The following is a 15,469-nucleotide window of genomic DNA, read 5'->3' as shown; positions in this document are numbered from 1 at the left end:
GGATTTGGAGTCACCCCCAAAATTAAAGTGGAAAAACACACTACAGGCTGATCCAACTTTGATGTAATGTCCTTAAAACAAGTCAAAATGAGGCTCAGTATTGTGTGTGGCCTCCACGTGCCTGTATGACCTCCCTACAACGGCTGGGCATGCTCCTGATGAGGTTGCGGATGGTCTCCTGTGGGATCTCCTCCCAGACCTGGACTAAAGCATCCGCCAACTCCTGGACAGTTTGTGGTGCAACGTGACGTTGGTGGATGGAGCGAGACATGATGTCCCAGATGTGCTCAATCGGATTCAGGTCTGGGGAATGGGCTGGCCAGTCCATAGCTTCAATGCCTTCATCTTGCAGGAACTGCTGACACACTCCAGCCACATGAGGTCTGGCATTGTCCTGCATTAGGAGGAACCCAGGGCCAACCGCACCAGCATATGGTCTCACAAGTGGTCTGAGGATCTCATCTCAGTACCTAATGGCAGTCAAGCTACCTCTGGCGAGCACATGGAGGGCTGTGCGGCTCTCTAAAGAAATGTCACCCCACACCATTACTGACCCACTGCCAAACCGGTCATCCTGAAGGATGTTGCAGGCAGCAGATCGCTCTCCACGGCGTCTCCAGACTCTGTCACGTCTGTCATATGTGCTCAGTGTGAACCTGCTTTCACGTGTGAAGAGCCCAGGGCTCCAGTGGCGACTTTGCCAATCCTGGTGTTCAGTGGCAAATGCCAAGTGTCCTGCACGGTGTTGTGAGCACAACCCCCATCTGTGGATGTGGGGCCCTCATACCACCCTCATTGAGTTGGATTCTAACCATTTGTGCAGACACATGCACATTTGTGGCCTGCTGGAGGTCATTTTGGAGGGCTCTGGCAGTGCTCCTCCTGTTCCTCCAAAGGCGGAGGTAGCTGTCCTGCTGCTGGGTTGTTGCCCTCCTACGGCCCTCTCCACGTCTCCTGGTGTACGGCCTGTCTCCTGGTAGCTCCTCCAGCCTCTGGACACTACGCTGACAGACACAGCAAACCTTCTTGCCATAGCTCGCATTGATGTGCCATCCTGGATGAGCTGCACTACCTGAGCAACTTCCATGGGTTGTAGAGTCCGTCTTATGCTACCACGAGTGTGAAAGCACAACCACCATTCAAAAGTGACCAAAACATCAGCCAGAAAGCATTGGTACTGAGATGTGGTCTGTGGTCCCCACCTGCAGAACCACTCCTTTATTGAGTGTGTCTTGATAATTGCCAATAATTTCCATCTATTGTCTATCCCATTTGCACAACAGCATGTGAAATTAATTGTCAATCAGTGTTGCTTCCTAAGTGGACAGTTTGATTTCACAGAAGTTTGATTTACTTGGAGTTATATTCTGTTGTTTAAGTGTTCCCTTTATTTTTTGAGCAGTGTATTTGGGAAGTAACAGGGCAAAAACTCAAATGAATAGCACTAGAAGAAGGACAAAAAACCCAAAGAGTATATTTAAACCATTAAAAGCATTTTTTATTTTTTGACAATATTAAAATATACACAATTGAACAAGTACAAAGGCTGCTGTGGTCAATGCAGTTACTCACATAGCAATGTTAACATTGGTAACACGTACACAATGGTAGATAAACTGACGGCCCTACTATTCTTCAAAATTACAGGATACACTTTTCCCCCTATAAAAAGTATTGGCAAAACAATAAGATATAAATACACTTACATGTACTGACCACTTTTGTTTTAGCAATGTCCCCGCCGCCCCAACGCACATTTCGCTCTTTCTTCGTCAGGAGACATCTTCTTTCTAGTACTAAATTATGTCAAGGGTCTGAAGTTTGCAGTAAAATACGCTAATGTTCCACTGTTTAACCCCTTCACGACATCTGCCATACATGTACGGCGGTGCCGCGGGAGGTGCGTTCCTGCAAACTGATGTACATGTATGGCACGTCAGCTCCAAAGGCATTGCAGAGTGTTGGATCAGTGATCAGATCAGGGAAAGTTGATGTCCCATCCTGTGACAAGGTAAAAAAGATAAAGTTGTTTTTTTTAAAAAAATTTACTTTTTTAAAAAAAAAAAAAAAAATCACAAAATAAATAAAAAAAAATTAAGAAAATATTATACCAATAAATACATATGTTAATGTAAAAACAAAAATAAATAAAGTGCACATATTTGGTATTTCCGCATTTGGAACAACCTGATGTATAAAACGGTCCCACTAGCTACAGTGTCAAAAAACGTTGCTTTTTCATCATACTGCTGTACAAAAAGTGGAGTAAAACGCAATAAAAAAGTCGAATGTAGATAAAAATGCTATTGCTGAAAATGTCATCTTGTCCCGCAAAAAACAAGCCACCATACAGCTCTATCAGCGGAAAAAAAAAGCTATAGCTCTCAGAATATAGCAATGCAAAAACAATTATTTTTTCTAAAAAAATAGTTTTTATTGTGTAAAAGCGGCAAAACAAAAAAAGTACACATATTTCATATCTCCGTGTCCAGAACGACACAATATATAAACTGTCACACTAGTTATACCTTCAGTGAACACCGTAAAAAAAAAAAGTGGCAAAAAACTATGCTATTTCATCATATCGCCAATCAAAAAGTGAAATAAAACGTTGAATGTAAATAAAAGTGGTATAGCTGAAAACGTCATCTTGTCCCACAAAAAAAACAAGCCGCCATACAGCTCCATCAGCATAGAAATAAAAAAGCTATAGCTCTCAGAATAAAGCGATGCAAAAACAATTCTTTTTTTTATAAAATTTTTATATTGTGTAAAAGCGGCAAAACATAAAAATATATTAGATATTACCACACATATGTGGTATCGCTGTAATCGTACTGACCTGAAGAATAAACCTGCCTTATCACTTTTACCACACGGTGAATGGCATAAAAAAATAAAACAAAAAAAACACTTCCTGAATTGCTGGTTTTTGTTCATTCTTCCTCCCAAAAATCTGAATAGAAAGCGATCAAAAATTGTTATGTGCCCGAAAATGATACCAATAAAAACTCTCATTCATCCCGCAAAAAATATGCACTCATGACTCTGTCAGCAAAAATCTAGAAAAATGATAGCTCTCAAAATGTGGTGATGCAAAAACTTGTTTTTGTAAAAAAAGCATCTTTTTGTGTATGATAGCAGCCAAAACATAAAGAACCGATATGTCTGGTATCACTGTATTCGCACCAACCCGAAGAATAAAGTAATTTTATCACTTATACCACACGAGAAACAGTGTAAAAAATAAATAAAACCAATTCTTGACCTGCTGCTGATTTGTTCATTCTGCCTCCCAAAGATCGCAGTAAGGCCCGGCTCACATTTATCCTGCGCTTTGGGTTGATCGCTTACACCAGGGTTTCTGTGTAAATCTCTGAAATACATGATTCAGAGGGAAGATTCCCTATAATGAGTCAGATGGAGACACTGTGGGCGCCGTCTGGCCTATGATCCAGCGGCGTCCGTCTTTTTAAGCATGCATAAAAGCGCGGTGCACCACAGTTTTGTGCCCCTCTGAAAAGAAGTACTCCGCTGAACAGAGGCCACACAGAGTACAGAGTAACTCTGCTGCCTCATTATAGTGAATGGATCCCTCAGGGATTTTATCTGAATCACGTCATTCGGAGATTTAGATGGAAACCTATGATGTAAGTGTTCAGCGTAGAGCGCCATATAAATGTGATCCCAAACGTTATGTAAAATGTTCCCAATAAAAGCTTCAACTCAATCCACAAAAAAGCAAGTCCCCAATCAGGGGGACTTCCATGTTACTAGTACCACAGATGCTCTAGAAAAGCGAAATAGCTCCCCCCAAAAGAAATCTAGCGAATTCTGCGCTCTCAAATCCAAAAGCCCCCCTCTCTTCTGAGCCCCAGTGTGCCTAAACCACATTTAGTATCCATATGTTTGTCAGTACTGTAGTAATGAGACTCCACTTAATTTATGGGGTGCGTGTCTCCAGAAGCACATGCTTGGCACAATGTAAGGGCACTATAATGTACGGTCACTTCAACATATTGGGCATTACAATGGCAGATATGCAATTTTCACTCAGCTACATTAATTGCTGTTTGTTTCTGGAAAACACACATGGAGTCAAAATTGTCACTGAACATGTAGATAAATTCCCAGAGGGGTTTAATTTCCAAAATGGGGTCACTTGAGAGGGATTCTGCTGCTCTGGAACTTAGGGGCTCTGTATATGGAATCCACAAACTACTCTAGGAGAATCTGTGCTCCAAGAGTCAAATAGCGCTCCTTCCCTCCCGAGTCTCGCCTTGTGGCTAAGCAGTACTGTACAGCCACATAGGGGTATTGCCACGTTCAGCAGAAATTGTATGACAAATTTTTACTGATTTCACTGTGTAAAAATGTAAAATCTGGGGCTAAAACAAAATTTTTGTGGTAATATAATTATTTTTTTCTTCACCGCCCAATGGTATAAGGTTCTGTGACACACCTGTGGTGTCAATATGAACATTGTACCCTTAGATGAATTTATTGAGGGGTGTAGTTTCCAAAATGAGGTCATTTGTGGAGGGTTTCCACTGTTTAGGCACATCAGGGGCTCTGCAAATGCGACATGGTGTCCACTATCTGTTCCAGACAATTTTGCGCTTCAAAAGTCAAATGGTGCTCCTTCCCTTCTGAGCCCTGCCGTGTGCCCAAATAGTCGTTTTCCACCACATATGGGGTATCTGTGTACTCAGGAGAATTTGGACAACAAATTTTGGGGTCCAGTTATTTAATATTTTCATTTTTTCCTTCCACATTGCTTTCATTTCTGTGAAGCACCTAAAGGGTTAATAAACTTCTTGAATGAGGTTTTGAGCACTTTGAGGCGTGTAGTTTTTAACCCCTTAAGCCCCGAGGGTGGTTTGCACGTTAATGACCAGGCCAATTTTTACAATTCTGACCACTGTCACTTTAAGAGGTAATTACTCTGGAACGCTTCAACGGATCCCCCTGATTCTGAGACGGTTTTTTCGTGACATATTGTACTTCATGATTGTGGTAAAATTTCTTCAATATCACTTGCGTTTAATTGTGAAAAAAAATGGAAATTTGGCAAAAATTTTGAAAATTTTGCAATTTTCAAAATTTGAATTTTTATGCCCTTAAATCAGAGAGATATGTCACACAAAAGAGTTAATAAATAACATTTACCACATGTCTACTTTACATCAGCACAATTTTGGAACCAAAATTTTTTTTTGTTAGGGAGCTATAAGGGTTAAAAGTTGACCAGCGATTTCTCATTTTTCCAACAAAATTTACAAAACCATTTTTTTGGGGACCACATCACATTTGAAGTCACTTTGAGAGATCTTTATGACAGAAAATACCCAAAAGTGACACCATTCTAAAAACTGCACCCCTCAAGGTGCTCAAAACCACATTCAAGAACTTTATTAACCCTTCAGGTGCTTCACAGGAATTTTTTGAATGTGGAAGAAAAAAATGAACATTTAACTTTTTTCACAAAAATGTTACTTTAGACCCAATTTTTTTTATTTTCACAGAGGTAACAAGAAAAAATGGACCCCAAAATTTGTTGTGCAATTTCCCCTGGGCACGCAGATACCCAATATGTGGGGAAAAAACACTGTTTGGGCGCACGGCAGGGCTCGGAAGGGAAGGAGCGCCATTTGACTTTTTGATTGTAAAATTTGCTTGAATAATCAGCGGACGCCATGTTGTGTTTGGAGAGCCCCTGTGTGCCCAAACATTGGAGCTCCCCCACAACTGACCCCATTTTGGCAACTAGACCCCCCAAGGCACCTATCTAGATGCATAGTAAGCACTTGGAACCCCCAGGTGCTTCACAAATTGATTCGTAAAAATGAAAAAGTGAAAAAAAAACACTTTTTCATTTTTATGAATCAATTTGTGAAGCACCTGGGGGTTCCAAGTGCTCACTATGCATCTAGATAGGTGCCTTGGGGGGTCTAGTTTCCAAAATGGGGTCACTTGTGGGAGAGCTCCAATGTTTGGGCACACAGGGACTCTCCAAATGCAACATGGTATCCGCTAACAAATTGAATGGAAAATCGGCTCAAATTGTTAGCGGACACCAAGTTGCATTTGGAGAGTCCCTGTGTGCCCAAACATTGGAGCTCCTCCACAAGTGACTCCATTTTGGAAACTAGACCCCCCAAGGCACCTACCTAGATGCATAGTGAGCACTTGGAACCCCCAGGTGTTTCACAAATTGATTCATAAATATGAAAAAGTGTTTTTTTTTTCACTTTTTCATTTTTACGAATCAATTTGTGAAGTACCTGGGGGTTCCAAGTGCTCACTATGCATCTAGGTAGGTGCCTTGGGGGGTCTAGTTTCCAAAATGGAGTCAAGCAAATTCAAGCAAATTCCAAACAATCTTCCTGCTGTCTGGTGACCCGGATGTTGTCATGACGACATCGGGTCGTCATGGCAACACCCGGGAAGCCTTTGCAGACAGCGCTGGAAGCCGGAAGAGGAGGTGAGTATCTGCGATCACCTCCCCTTGCCCCCGCAATGCTGCGATCGACTTCGATCGCAGCATCGCAGGGGTTAATGTGCTGGGAGCGGTGCAGGACCGCTCCCTGCACATAGTATCGGGTGTCAGCTGTGACAATCAGCTGACACCGGGCGGCGATCGCGCCCGCACAGCCTGTGTGCACGCGCGATCGCGATGACGTACTAATACAGGTCTGGCTCTTAAGTCCCAGGGCACAGACTCGTATTAGTACGTCAGATGTTGTTAAGGGGTTAAAATGTTGTCACTTTTGCATATTTTCTGTCACATCAAAGTCACTTCAAATGTGATGTGGTCCTTAAAAAAATTTTGCTGGAAAAATGAGAAATTGCTGATAAACTTTTAACCCTTCTAGCTTCCTAACAAAAAAAAATCTGTTTCAAAAATTAATGCTAATGTGAAGTAGACATGTTGTAAATGTTATTTATTATCTAGTTTGTGTGATATAACTCTCTGCTTTACGGGTATAAAAGTTGAAAGTTTGAAAATTGCGAAATTTTCTAGATTATCTACAAATTTCTGATATTTTCTCAAATTAATGCAAAATTTATCTACCTAAATTTACTACTACTATAAACTACAATGTGTCACGAAAAATCATTCTTAGAATCACTAGAATACGTTGAAGCATTTCAGAGTTATTACCACATAAAGTGGCACAGGTCAGAGTGGGAAAATTTGGCCTGGTCAGGAAGCTGAAAACAGGCTCGGGGTGAAGGGGTTAATACAGCATGCTGAGGATTTGAAAGTAAATATCGGTGTTGTGGGGGATTGAGAATGTGCACAGACAATGTGCAAAATTCTGCTGCAACTTCACTAAGTGGGAACATGATCTAAAGATAAAACCAAGTTGAAGATTGTTTATGGATCTAATTATTCTAAAGAGAGTCATTTAAGTACCTTAATGAATAATTTAGCTTTCTACTGCAGTGGCTAGAATTTGATTGTGATATGTTTAGCAGTCGACATTGATATCAGCACATAACATACCGCAATGGAAATATAGAAGTCCCACATGAAAGCGCTATTGACACTTAGTGATATACACCTATAGCACTCATTGTACACTGCTTAAAAAATAAAGGGAACACTTAAACAACAGAATATAACTCCAAGTAAATCAAACTTCTGTGAAATCAAACTGTCCACTTAGGAAGCAACACTGATTGACAATCAATTTCACGTGCTGTTGTGCAAATGGAATAGACAATAGATGGAAATTATTGGCAATTATCAAGACACACTCAATAAAGGAGTGGTTCTGCAGGTGGGGACCTTTTGAATGTTGGTTGTGCTTTCACACTCGTGGTAGCATGAGACTGACTCTACAACCCACAGAAGTTGCTCAGGTAGTGCAGCTCATCCAGGATGGCACATCAATGCAAGCTGTGGCAAGAAGGTTTGCTGTGTCTCTCAGCGTAGTGTCCAGAGGCTGGAGGCGCTACCAGGAGACAGGCCAGTACACCAGGAGACGTGGAGGGGGCCGTAGGAAGGCAACAACCCAGCAGCAGGACTGCTACCTCTGCCTTTGTACAAGGAGGAACAGGAGGAGCACTGCCAGAGCCCTGCAAAATGACCTCCAGAAGGCCACAAATGTGCATGTATCTGCACAAACGGTTAGAATCCGACTCCATGAGGGTGGTATGAGGGCCCGACATCTACAGATGGGGGTTGTGCTCACAGCCCAACACCGTGCAGGATGCTTGGCATTTGCCACTGAACACCAGGATTGGCAAAGTCGCCACTGGTGCCCTGTGCTCTTCACAGATGAAAGCAGGTTCACACTGAGCACATATGACAGACGTGACAGAGTCTGGAGACGCTGTGGAGAGCGACCTGCTACCTGCAACATCCTTCAGAATGACCGGTTTGGCAGTGCGTCAGTAATGGTGTGGGGTAGCATTTGTTTGGAGGGCCGCACAGCCCTCCATGTGCTCGCCAGAGGTAGCTTGACTGCTATTAGGTACTGAGATGAGATCCTCAGACCCCTTGTGAGACCATATTCTGGTGCGGTTGGCCCTGGGTTCCTCCTAATGCAGGACAATGCCAGACCTCATGTGGCTGGAGTGTGTCAGCAGTTCCTGCAAGATGAAGGCATTGAAGCTATGGACTGGCCCACCCATTCCCCAGACCTGAATCCGATTGAGCACATCTGGGACATCATGTCTCGCTCCATCCACCAACGTCACGTTGCACCACAGACTGTCCAGGAGTTGGCGGATGCTTTAGTCCAGGTCTGGGAGGAGATCCCACAGGAGACCATCTGCAACCTCATCAGGAGCATGCCCAGGCATTGTAGGGAGGTCATACAGGCACGTGGAGGCCACACACAATACTGAGCCTCATTTTGACTTGTTTTAAGGACATTACATTAAAGTTGGATCAGCCTGTAGTGTGTTTTACCACTTTAATTTTGGGGGTGACTCCAAATCCAGGCCTCCATTGATTAATAAATTTGATTTCCATTGATGATTTTCGTGTGATTTTGTTGTCAGCATATTCAACTTTGTAGAAAACAAAGTTTTCAATGAGAATATTTAATTCATTCAGATGTAGGATGTGTTATTTGAGTGTTCCCTTTATTTTTTTGAACAGTGTATATTGGTGGAGGATAGTTGGATTTTTTTTCTAATGTGGTGAAGTTGTGTGTAGGGGTAACAATTTGGTGTTTTATAACTATACTTACATTTTTGTCACCATATTTTATAATGTTAAATTCAGTGTAATTATCATAATGCATTCAAGTAGTATTCTGAAGAATGTCTTAGCAGGTAATAATGTTTGTGGCACAATTACGTAGCATATTATTATTTGTTATTACAGGCCCTTCAAATCAACCACTCGTCAATCCGATTTTTAGATGTAAAGGATTTCAATAGCTCTGAAATATCTGCATTCTACAATAAGTAAGTAATTTCACTTTTGTGACATGCTCATGTAGCCCCACTCATGTGCCCTCTGACTCCATTGTCAGGCACCACCTCTCTGTCTTGGTGGCACTGGCATGGGCCAGCCAGCAAACCAACTACAAAATAGAATTCGTAGATCAATCAGTGTGCCCTATTAAAATCTCAGCTCTTCACTTAGTCCCTTGCAGCTTTATGTTTTCCTATTGATTTTGGTATTCTATATCAATTTCCTGACGTTATTCCTTGACCCTGCTTGTATTCATTACCCCTTCTTTCTGATCTTCAGATTGCTATCTGTTGATGACCCTCCACTGATTTAGCAGAATGTTGGCTCAGTGGTTAGCACTGTTGCTTTGCAGCGGTCCAAGGTTTAAATCCCACCAAGGACAACATCTGCAAGGAGTTTGTATGTTCTTCCCGTGTTTGCGTGGATGTCCTCTGGGTGCTTAGTTTTCCCCCTACATTCCAAAGACATCTTATAGGGAATTTAGATTGTGACCCCAAATGGGGACAGTGATGATAATGTATGTAAAATGCTGAGGAATATGATGGAGCTATAGAAGCAAAGCATAATAGATAAATAACCTTTTATTTGCCTAATGATTCTGCCACCAACGTCTTCCTTATGGTTCTGATCCAAACTATCCACTTGACTATGTCCCTCCATGCTGATTATACCCTTTTCATGGTGACCCAGGGTCCAAGGTCCTAACATGGCTGTACGACTAGTCTACTACCAAATTGCTCTAGCAGCTACTCTGTGGACACAATCCAGGGGCCTTCGAGGCAAAGAGGTTTAAGGCTTAGTGCACACAATGCGGAAATGAAGCAGAAATTTTCCTGAGCATTTCTGCATCTCCTTGGCAGAAAAACGCAGGCGTTTTTTACATGCGTTCTTGATGCGTATTTGACACGTATTTACATGCGTATTTGCCATGCCTTAAGGCTGTGTGCCCACGATGCGTTTTTGGTGCGGATTTTGGTACATATTTGCAGCGCGTAAACGCTCCAGAAACGCATTGCATACCTTATCCCATGACTTCCTATGACATTCTGCAAGTTCTGTGCACATGGTCCGTATTTTTTTCTGCGCAGATTTTACTCGCAGAAAAAATACGGACATGACCAATTCTTGTGCGTTTCTGCATGCGTATTTGCCTATACAATGCATTGGAAAAACGCATGGCAAGTACGCATGCAAATACGTGTCAAATGCGCGTCAAAAACGCATGTAAAAAACTTATGCGTTTTTCTGCCAAGGAGATGCAGAAATGCTCAGGAAAATTTCTGCTTCATTTCTGCATCGTGGACACTAAGCCTTAGGGTGAAAAACAAAGCATTTCCTGAGACCTATTAATTGGAGTAATTAGCACAAAGACTATCCATGATAGATGTCTTAAAGGGACTTTGTCAGCACAGAATTACTGTTCAAATCAATTACAGGTGCTTGATGCACCATGGCGAGGCCAATCATTTATATACACCTTACCACCTGCTTGGTTTCTATCTATCTCTAACCTTCTCTTACCCTATGAAGCCAGAGCTGTCAATCAAAGAAGTGGGGGGGAAATTGAGGCAAAACATGCAGTTGGGAAGGTGTATTTAAATCATTAGCCCCGCTGTGAAGCTCCCAGCAGTGGGACTTAGTTTGAACAATCATTCAGTGCTGACAGTCCCTTTAAGTGAGCCGAATAGTTTTTACATATTTTGACTGTATAGCATATAACATTAGTGCCTCGTGTAATACGTATCGATACAGCAGTATACAGAAGTACCCACTAAGGAGGTGCCCACCTTTTTAGTATTGTTTGAAAGCATATCTAACTCTTTTATAAGCTAGGAGGAACAGCAGTGACTGCTAATGCCTAGATTTTCCTGACATGTCGTTCTGTCTCTGGAAGAGTTTCAGATATTTCACCAAACAAGCGTTTTTAAGTATACGATACAAGAAAGATGTGAAAGTGCCATTGTCATTTAAACAGTGGCAGCACCGATTTACCATCTTTCTTGTACCATATAATTACAGTACTTATTTTGACTATAGGACTGAAATGTTAAATTTGAAGGTTGAATTGAATACACAATACTGATTCTCACTGATTGTCTTTAGTTTAATTAAGCTCCATGTACAGTACAGTCAGCTGCTTCTTTAAATTCATTACAGTATGCTGTGGATAAGGAGAGGTTTGTGTGTATGTGTGTGCCATCTGTATCTGTGCCAGCCCTTCCTGTCCCTGCTTCTGTTGCTGGGCAGCGCTGTGCTCTCGCTGCGGTGACAATGCTAGTTCTACGTCCTCTGGGAATTGTAGTTCTGGACTGGGAGGTCAAGAGTAAATTTCTGCCTTTATTTGTGCCCTGCTGTGTAGCCTGGGTGGGGCTGCAAGCTATTTAATCACCTGAAATCGTGCTGTCCACTGCCAGTTATAATCTGACTAGCCTTCTGTGTGCCATGCTTATATTCCCAGTGGACCCTTCTGATTTTTGCCTCAGCTTGTCTGTTGACTGTTCTCCTTTATGATTTTGTCCCTTCGCCAACCTCCTAGTGCTGACCCGGCTACATGATTTATTCTCTTGCCCCCGGTTTGCTCCTCCGGCCAGCAGCCTTTCTGTTGAGACGATCCAGTAGACCCTGTTGTAAGACCAGATCCCTGTACAGGGGTTAAACGATGAAGATTGCTGTTCCTCTGGAATAAAAGTATATAAAGAGAATAATTTCTGTCATTAAAATTTAAATGATACAGAACGGGTGTTACACTAGCTTTGAAGCTTTGTGCGCTCCAATGAAAAAAAAGAAGGAAATATTAAATTCATTTAGCCAACATCATTTATGTCACAGGATACTGTAATATATCAATGAGCCACAGGGTACTGGGCACAGTACATATTACTCTATGAATTATATATAATACACTAAATTAATGCTAATCACTTATGTGATCACACCACTTTTTATTTTGTTAAATATTAAAAAAAACTACTCTCAAATCCAAGATTTTACAACATATTTTTAACTACATATTGTGCTCAATATCTACCACCATCTTCAGCAGGGGATCTAAAGTCACTCACAATCGTTCAGATTGCTGTTCTCGCTCGGTACATTTTGTGGTATCGTCATGCATCAAAACACATAAAAACAGCAAATGAATTTCACATCTTTTCTGTATAGTTTTGCGGTGCGGCTGCTTCTGTGCAGCTGCATTCAGAAGAACTTTGACACCGTGAAGGTTGCCTGCTAGGTCATAGTTATTGGAAAATAAAGAGAATTTTTCCTTTTCCCTTCATTGGTCTCACATCTCTCATGTGCAGTAGAAGCACAAGGAAGGAAAGTGTATATTTTGTATATTTTATTATAATACAGAATACAGGCATGTTGATTTCCAGAAATCTTTTAGTTCTCCTCTGTTATCTATTTCCTATGAAATGAAGCTGAATAATTCAGTGCTATCAGCAAACTTAAAGGGGATTTCCAGATTCCCCATATATTTCTGCAGTCACTCTATATGACTGCAGATTGCCAAATCCAGTCAGTGTACAGCTGGTGCCCACTGCCAAGATTCCAGGTTTTTACCAGTGTTAATCCAGATTTGGAAATGAATCACATAAAGCATACAATTTAGTTCTGTTAATAAATTAAAATTCTAAATAATAAAAACAGGAAGAAAACAAAAGGAGCATGTTTTTTCTTCTATTAAAATGGATAGCAAATACATATATTATAAGTATATAGTAAGGATAAGGCTATGTTTACACACGTTGGGTTTTTCAGTGTATTTTGCTGCAGATTTTTATGCAAATTTTCAGCTGCGTTTTGCAGTACCAGCAAAGTCTATGAGAAACCAGGATTCTCTGTTCACACATCTTGTTTTTTTTTTGCTGCGTATTTTGTGCCTTGGTTGGGTTTTTAAAAAATAGAGCATGTCACTTCTTTCAGGGTTTTTTCAGCGTTTTTTCACTCCTAGGAAGTAATGGGTGGTGAAAAAAACGCTGAAAAAATGCACCAAAAATTGCAGGTACATTTTTGCAGCATTTTTGATGGCAAAATAGAATGGGGTTCTTTTTTTTCACAGAACTTTATGTACATGCATAAATACTGTAAAAAACTCTGAAAATGCACAAAAAAAAGCATCAAAAAGCGCAGCAAAACCTGCGTTTTTGACGCAGCTGATTTCCTGCCAGAGATCAATTTTGCTGCAGATTTCTGATGTAAAAAAAACACTACATGTGGGAACAGCCTTAAAGAACAGACCTGATATAAAGATGCAGATCTAATATAGACATGCATAGGGATGAAAAACAAGTTAAATGGGGTTGTCCACTGTTGGACAACCTAAGCTTAAACAATTTTGTGCTCCACGGAAAATAAAAACAATGTATGCTCACCTCTCACAGTTGCGTCATCCCAGTGATGTTGCTATTCCCTGTTGGGTGATGTGACATTAATAATAATTTTTTATTTATATAGCGCCAACATATTCCGTAGAACTTTACAATTAAGCAGGGACATATACAGTCAATAAAAACAATACAATGTATCACATTTCAGCAGTTACAAGCTTACAATCTATATGGAAATGGGGGGACACATTAGTGACCGCTGATTTGCTGCAGTGGTCTTGTGACACAATAGTGTCAGTCACCCTCTGGGAACAATAATGCTGACATCATTGGAATGGTGCCATTGTGGGAGGATGGCTATACACTATTTATATTTTCCATGTGGCAATGAATTTATTAAGGAGTGGTTGACTTGTAATGGAGAAGCCCTTTAATACAGATGTCCAAACGCACCAATTATCACCAATTATTATTGAAATCTGACAAAGTCAAAGTCATGTCAAATCCAAATATTGCAGCATGACAAGTAGGATGCACAAATATTAGTCCAATAGGTGCAGCTTACTCCTGCACCAGCCGGTAGCTTTCTCCACATGTTCCCTCTCATTCTTCAGCAAAAACATATGAAAAACAATGGTTGGAGAACATACCTTCCTTCTTCTACTTATTTGCTGGTGGTACCTAAAGTCACAGACAAATTAATAGAAATAGCATTAAAGAATATATATTGGCATACAGAATATGTAAGTCTATTGGAGGTAAAATGTTTATTCTTGGTCACACAGAAAAATGTTCTTTTCTTAAATACACAGTGTCTTACTGTGCCTATTTGTAGAGATGTGGAACATTTACACAAACTTTTCATGGGATTTCTATGGGCCATTTTATAACTTTTTGATACACAGCATATTCTTTTCTCAGCTAATTATAAGACCGTGACATCTCCTTAATGACAGCAATATAAATTGTTTGTTCTGTGCTTTCTGCCATTGTGCTTTTCTCAGCTAGTCTACTCAACCAGAATTTGCATTGCAAGGATATGCATTTTCTTAATTACCATCTAGAAGTAAGATGTTACTTTTAGCATCTTTTGCGAGAGGTTGACGAACTTACATTTTTTTTGTTTCTAGTCTGCTTTGGTCGCTAAATGTTCCTCACACTGTGATCTCTGTCCGGCTGCCTTCTGCTTGCTCCACGGCACAAGGTTTTTCTTTCCATTTACAAAGAGCATCTTCAGCACCTGGTAAGTGTGTACTGCGGAAAAATATCAGACCTGAATCCACCATGTTTATTAGATACATGGGTCCTCATTGTCACAATATGCTCATTGATACAGATTGATGGCATTCTAAGAGAGGCCATACACATTAGATGGCTGTCAGACAAACAATGCTTTGGCCGATGGTTCAGCCAACAGCCGTCTCTCCTCTCCTACATAGGAGCGCTTATTCAGCCAAAAGCTCCAGCGTTCTCTATGAGAAAGCTGCTGACTGACACACTAGCCGGTGGGTTCTCAGGAAGAACAATGGGATCAGCAGTCCGTAATCGGACATGCACAATCGACATCTCTTTCGACTCTCAGTCGGCTGTTGTCCCTGGTGGGATTTGAACCCAGGACCCCAGCGCTGCAAGGGGCTACAGTGCTAACCACTGAGCCACAATTCTTTTATTATTTATAGAATCAGCAATGCTGGATCAGTAG

General features: G+C 41.1%; 1 protein-coding gene across 1 annotated transcript in view; it reads left to right on the top strand.

Moving 5' to 3' along the window:
* The window catches only part of LOC141165063 (uncharacterized), a 123,342-nt gene that overhangs the window by 51,780 nt on the left and 56,093 nt on the right, over positions 1 to 15,469 (top strand). The window contains exons 7-8 of the mRNA XM_073650709.1: positions 9,344 to 9,426; positions 14,898 to 15,010. Of these exons, the coding sequence (XP_073506810.1) occupies positions 9,344 to 9,426; positions 14,898 to 15,010 (196 nt within the window). The remainder of the gene's footprint in view (positions 1 to 9,343; positions 9,427 to 14,897; positions 15,011 to 15,469) is intronic.

This window comes from Phyllobates terribilis, unplaced genomic scaffold (assembly GCF_046119375.1).
Source record: "Phyllobates terribilis strain yellow unplaced genomic scaffold, ASM4611937v1 Scaffold_11__3_contigs__length_659146591, whole genome shotgun sequence".
NCBI classification, from domain to species: Eukaryota; Metazoa; Chordata; class Amphibia; order Anura; family Dendrobatidae; genus Phyllobates; species Phyllobates terribilis.
Note: the sequence above shows the minus strand (reverse complement) of the source record. Positions and strands in the feature narration are given on the sequence as shown.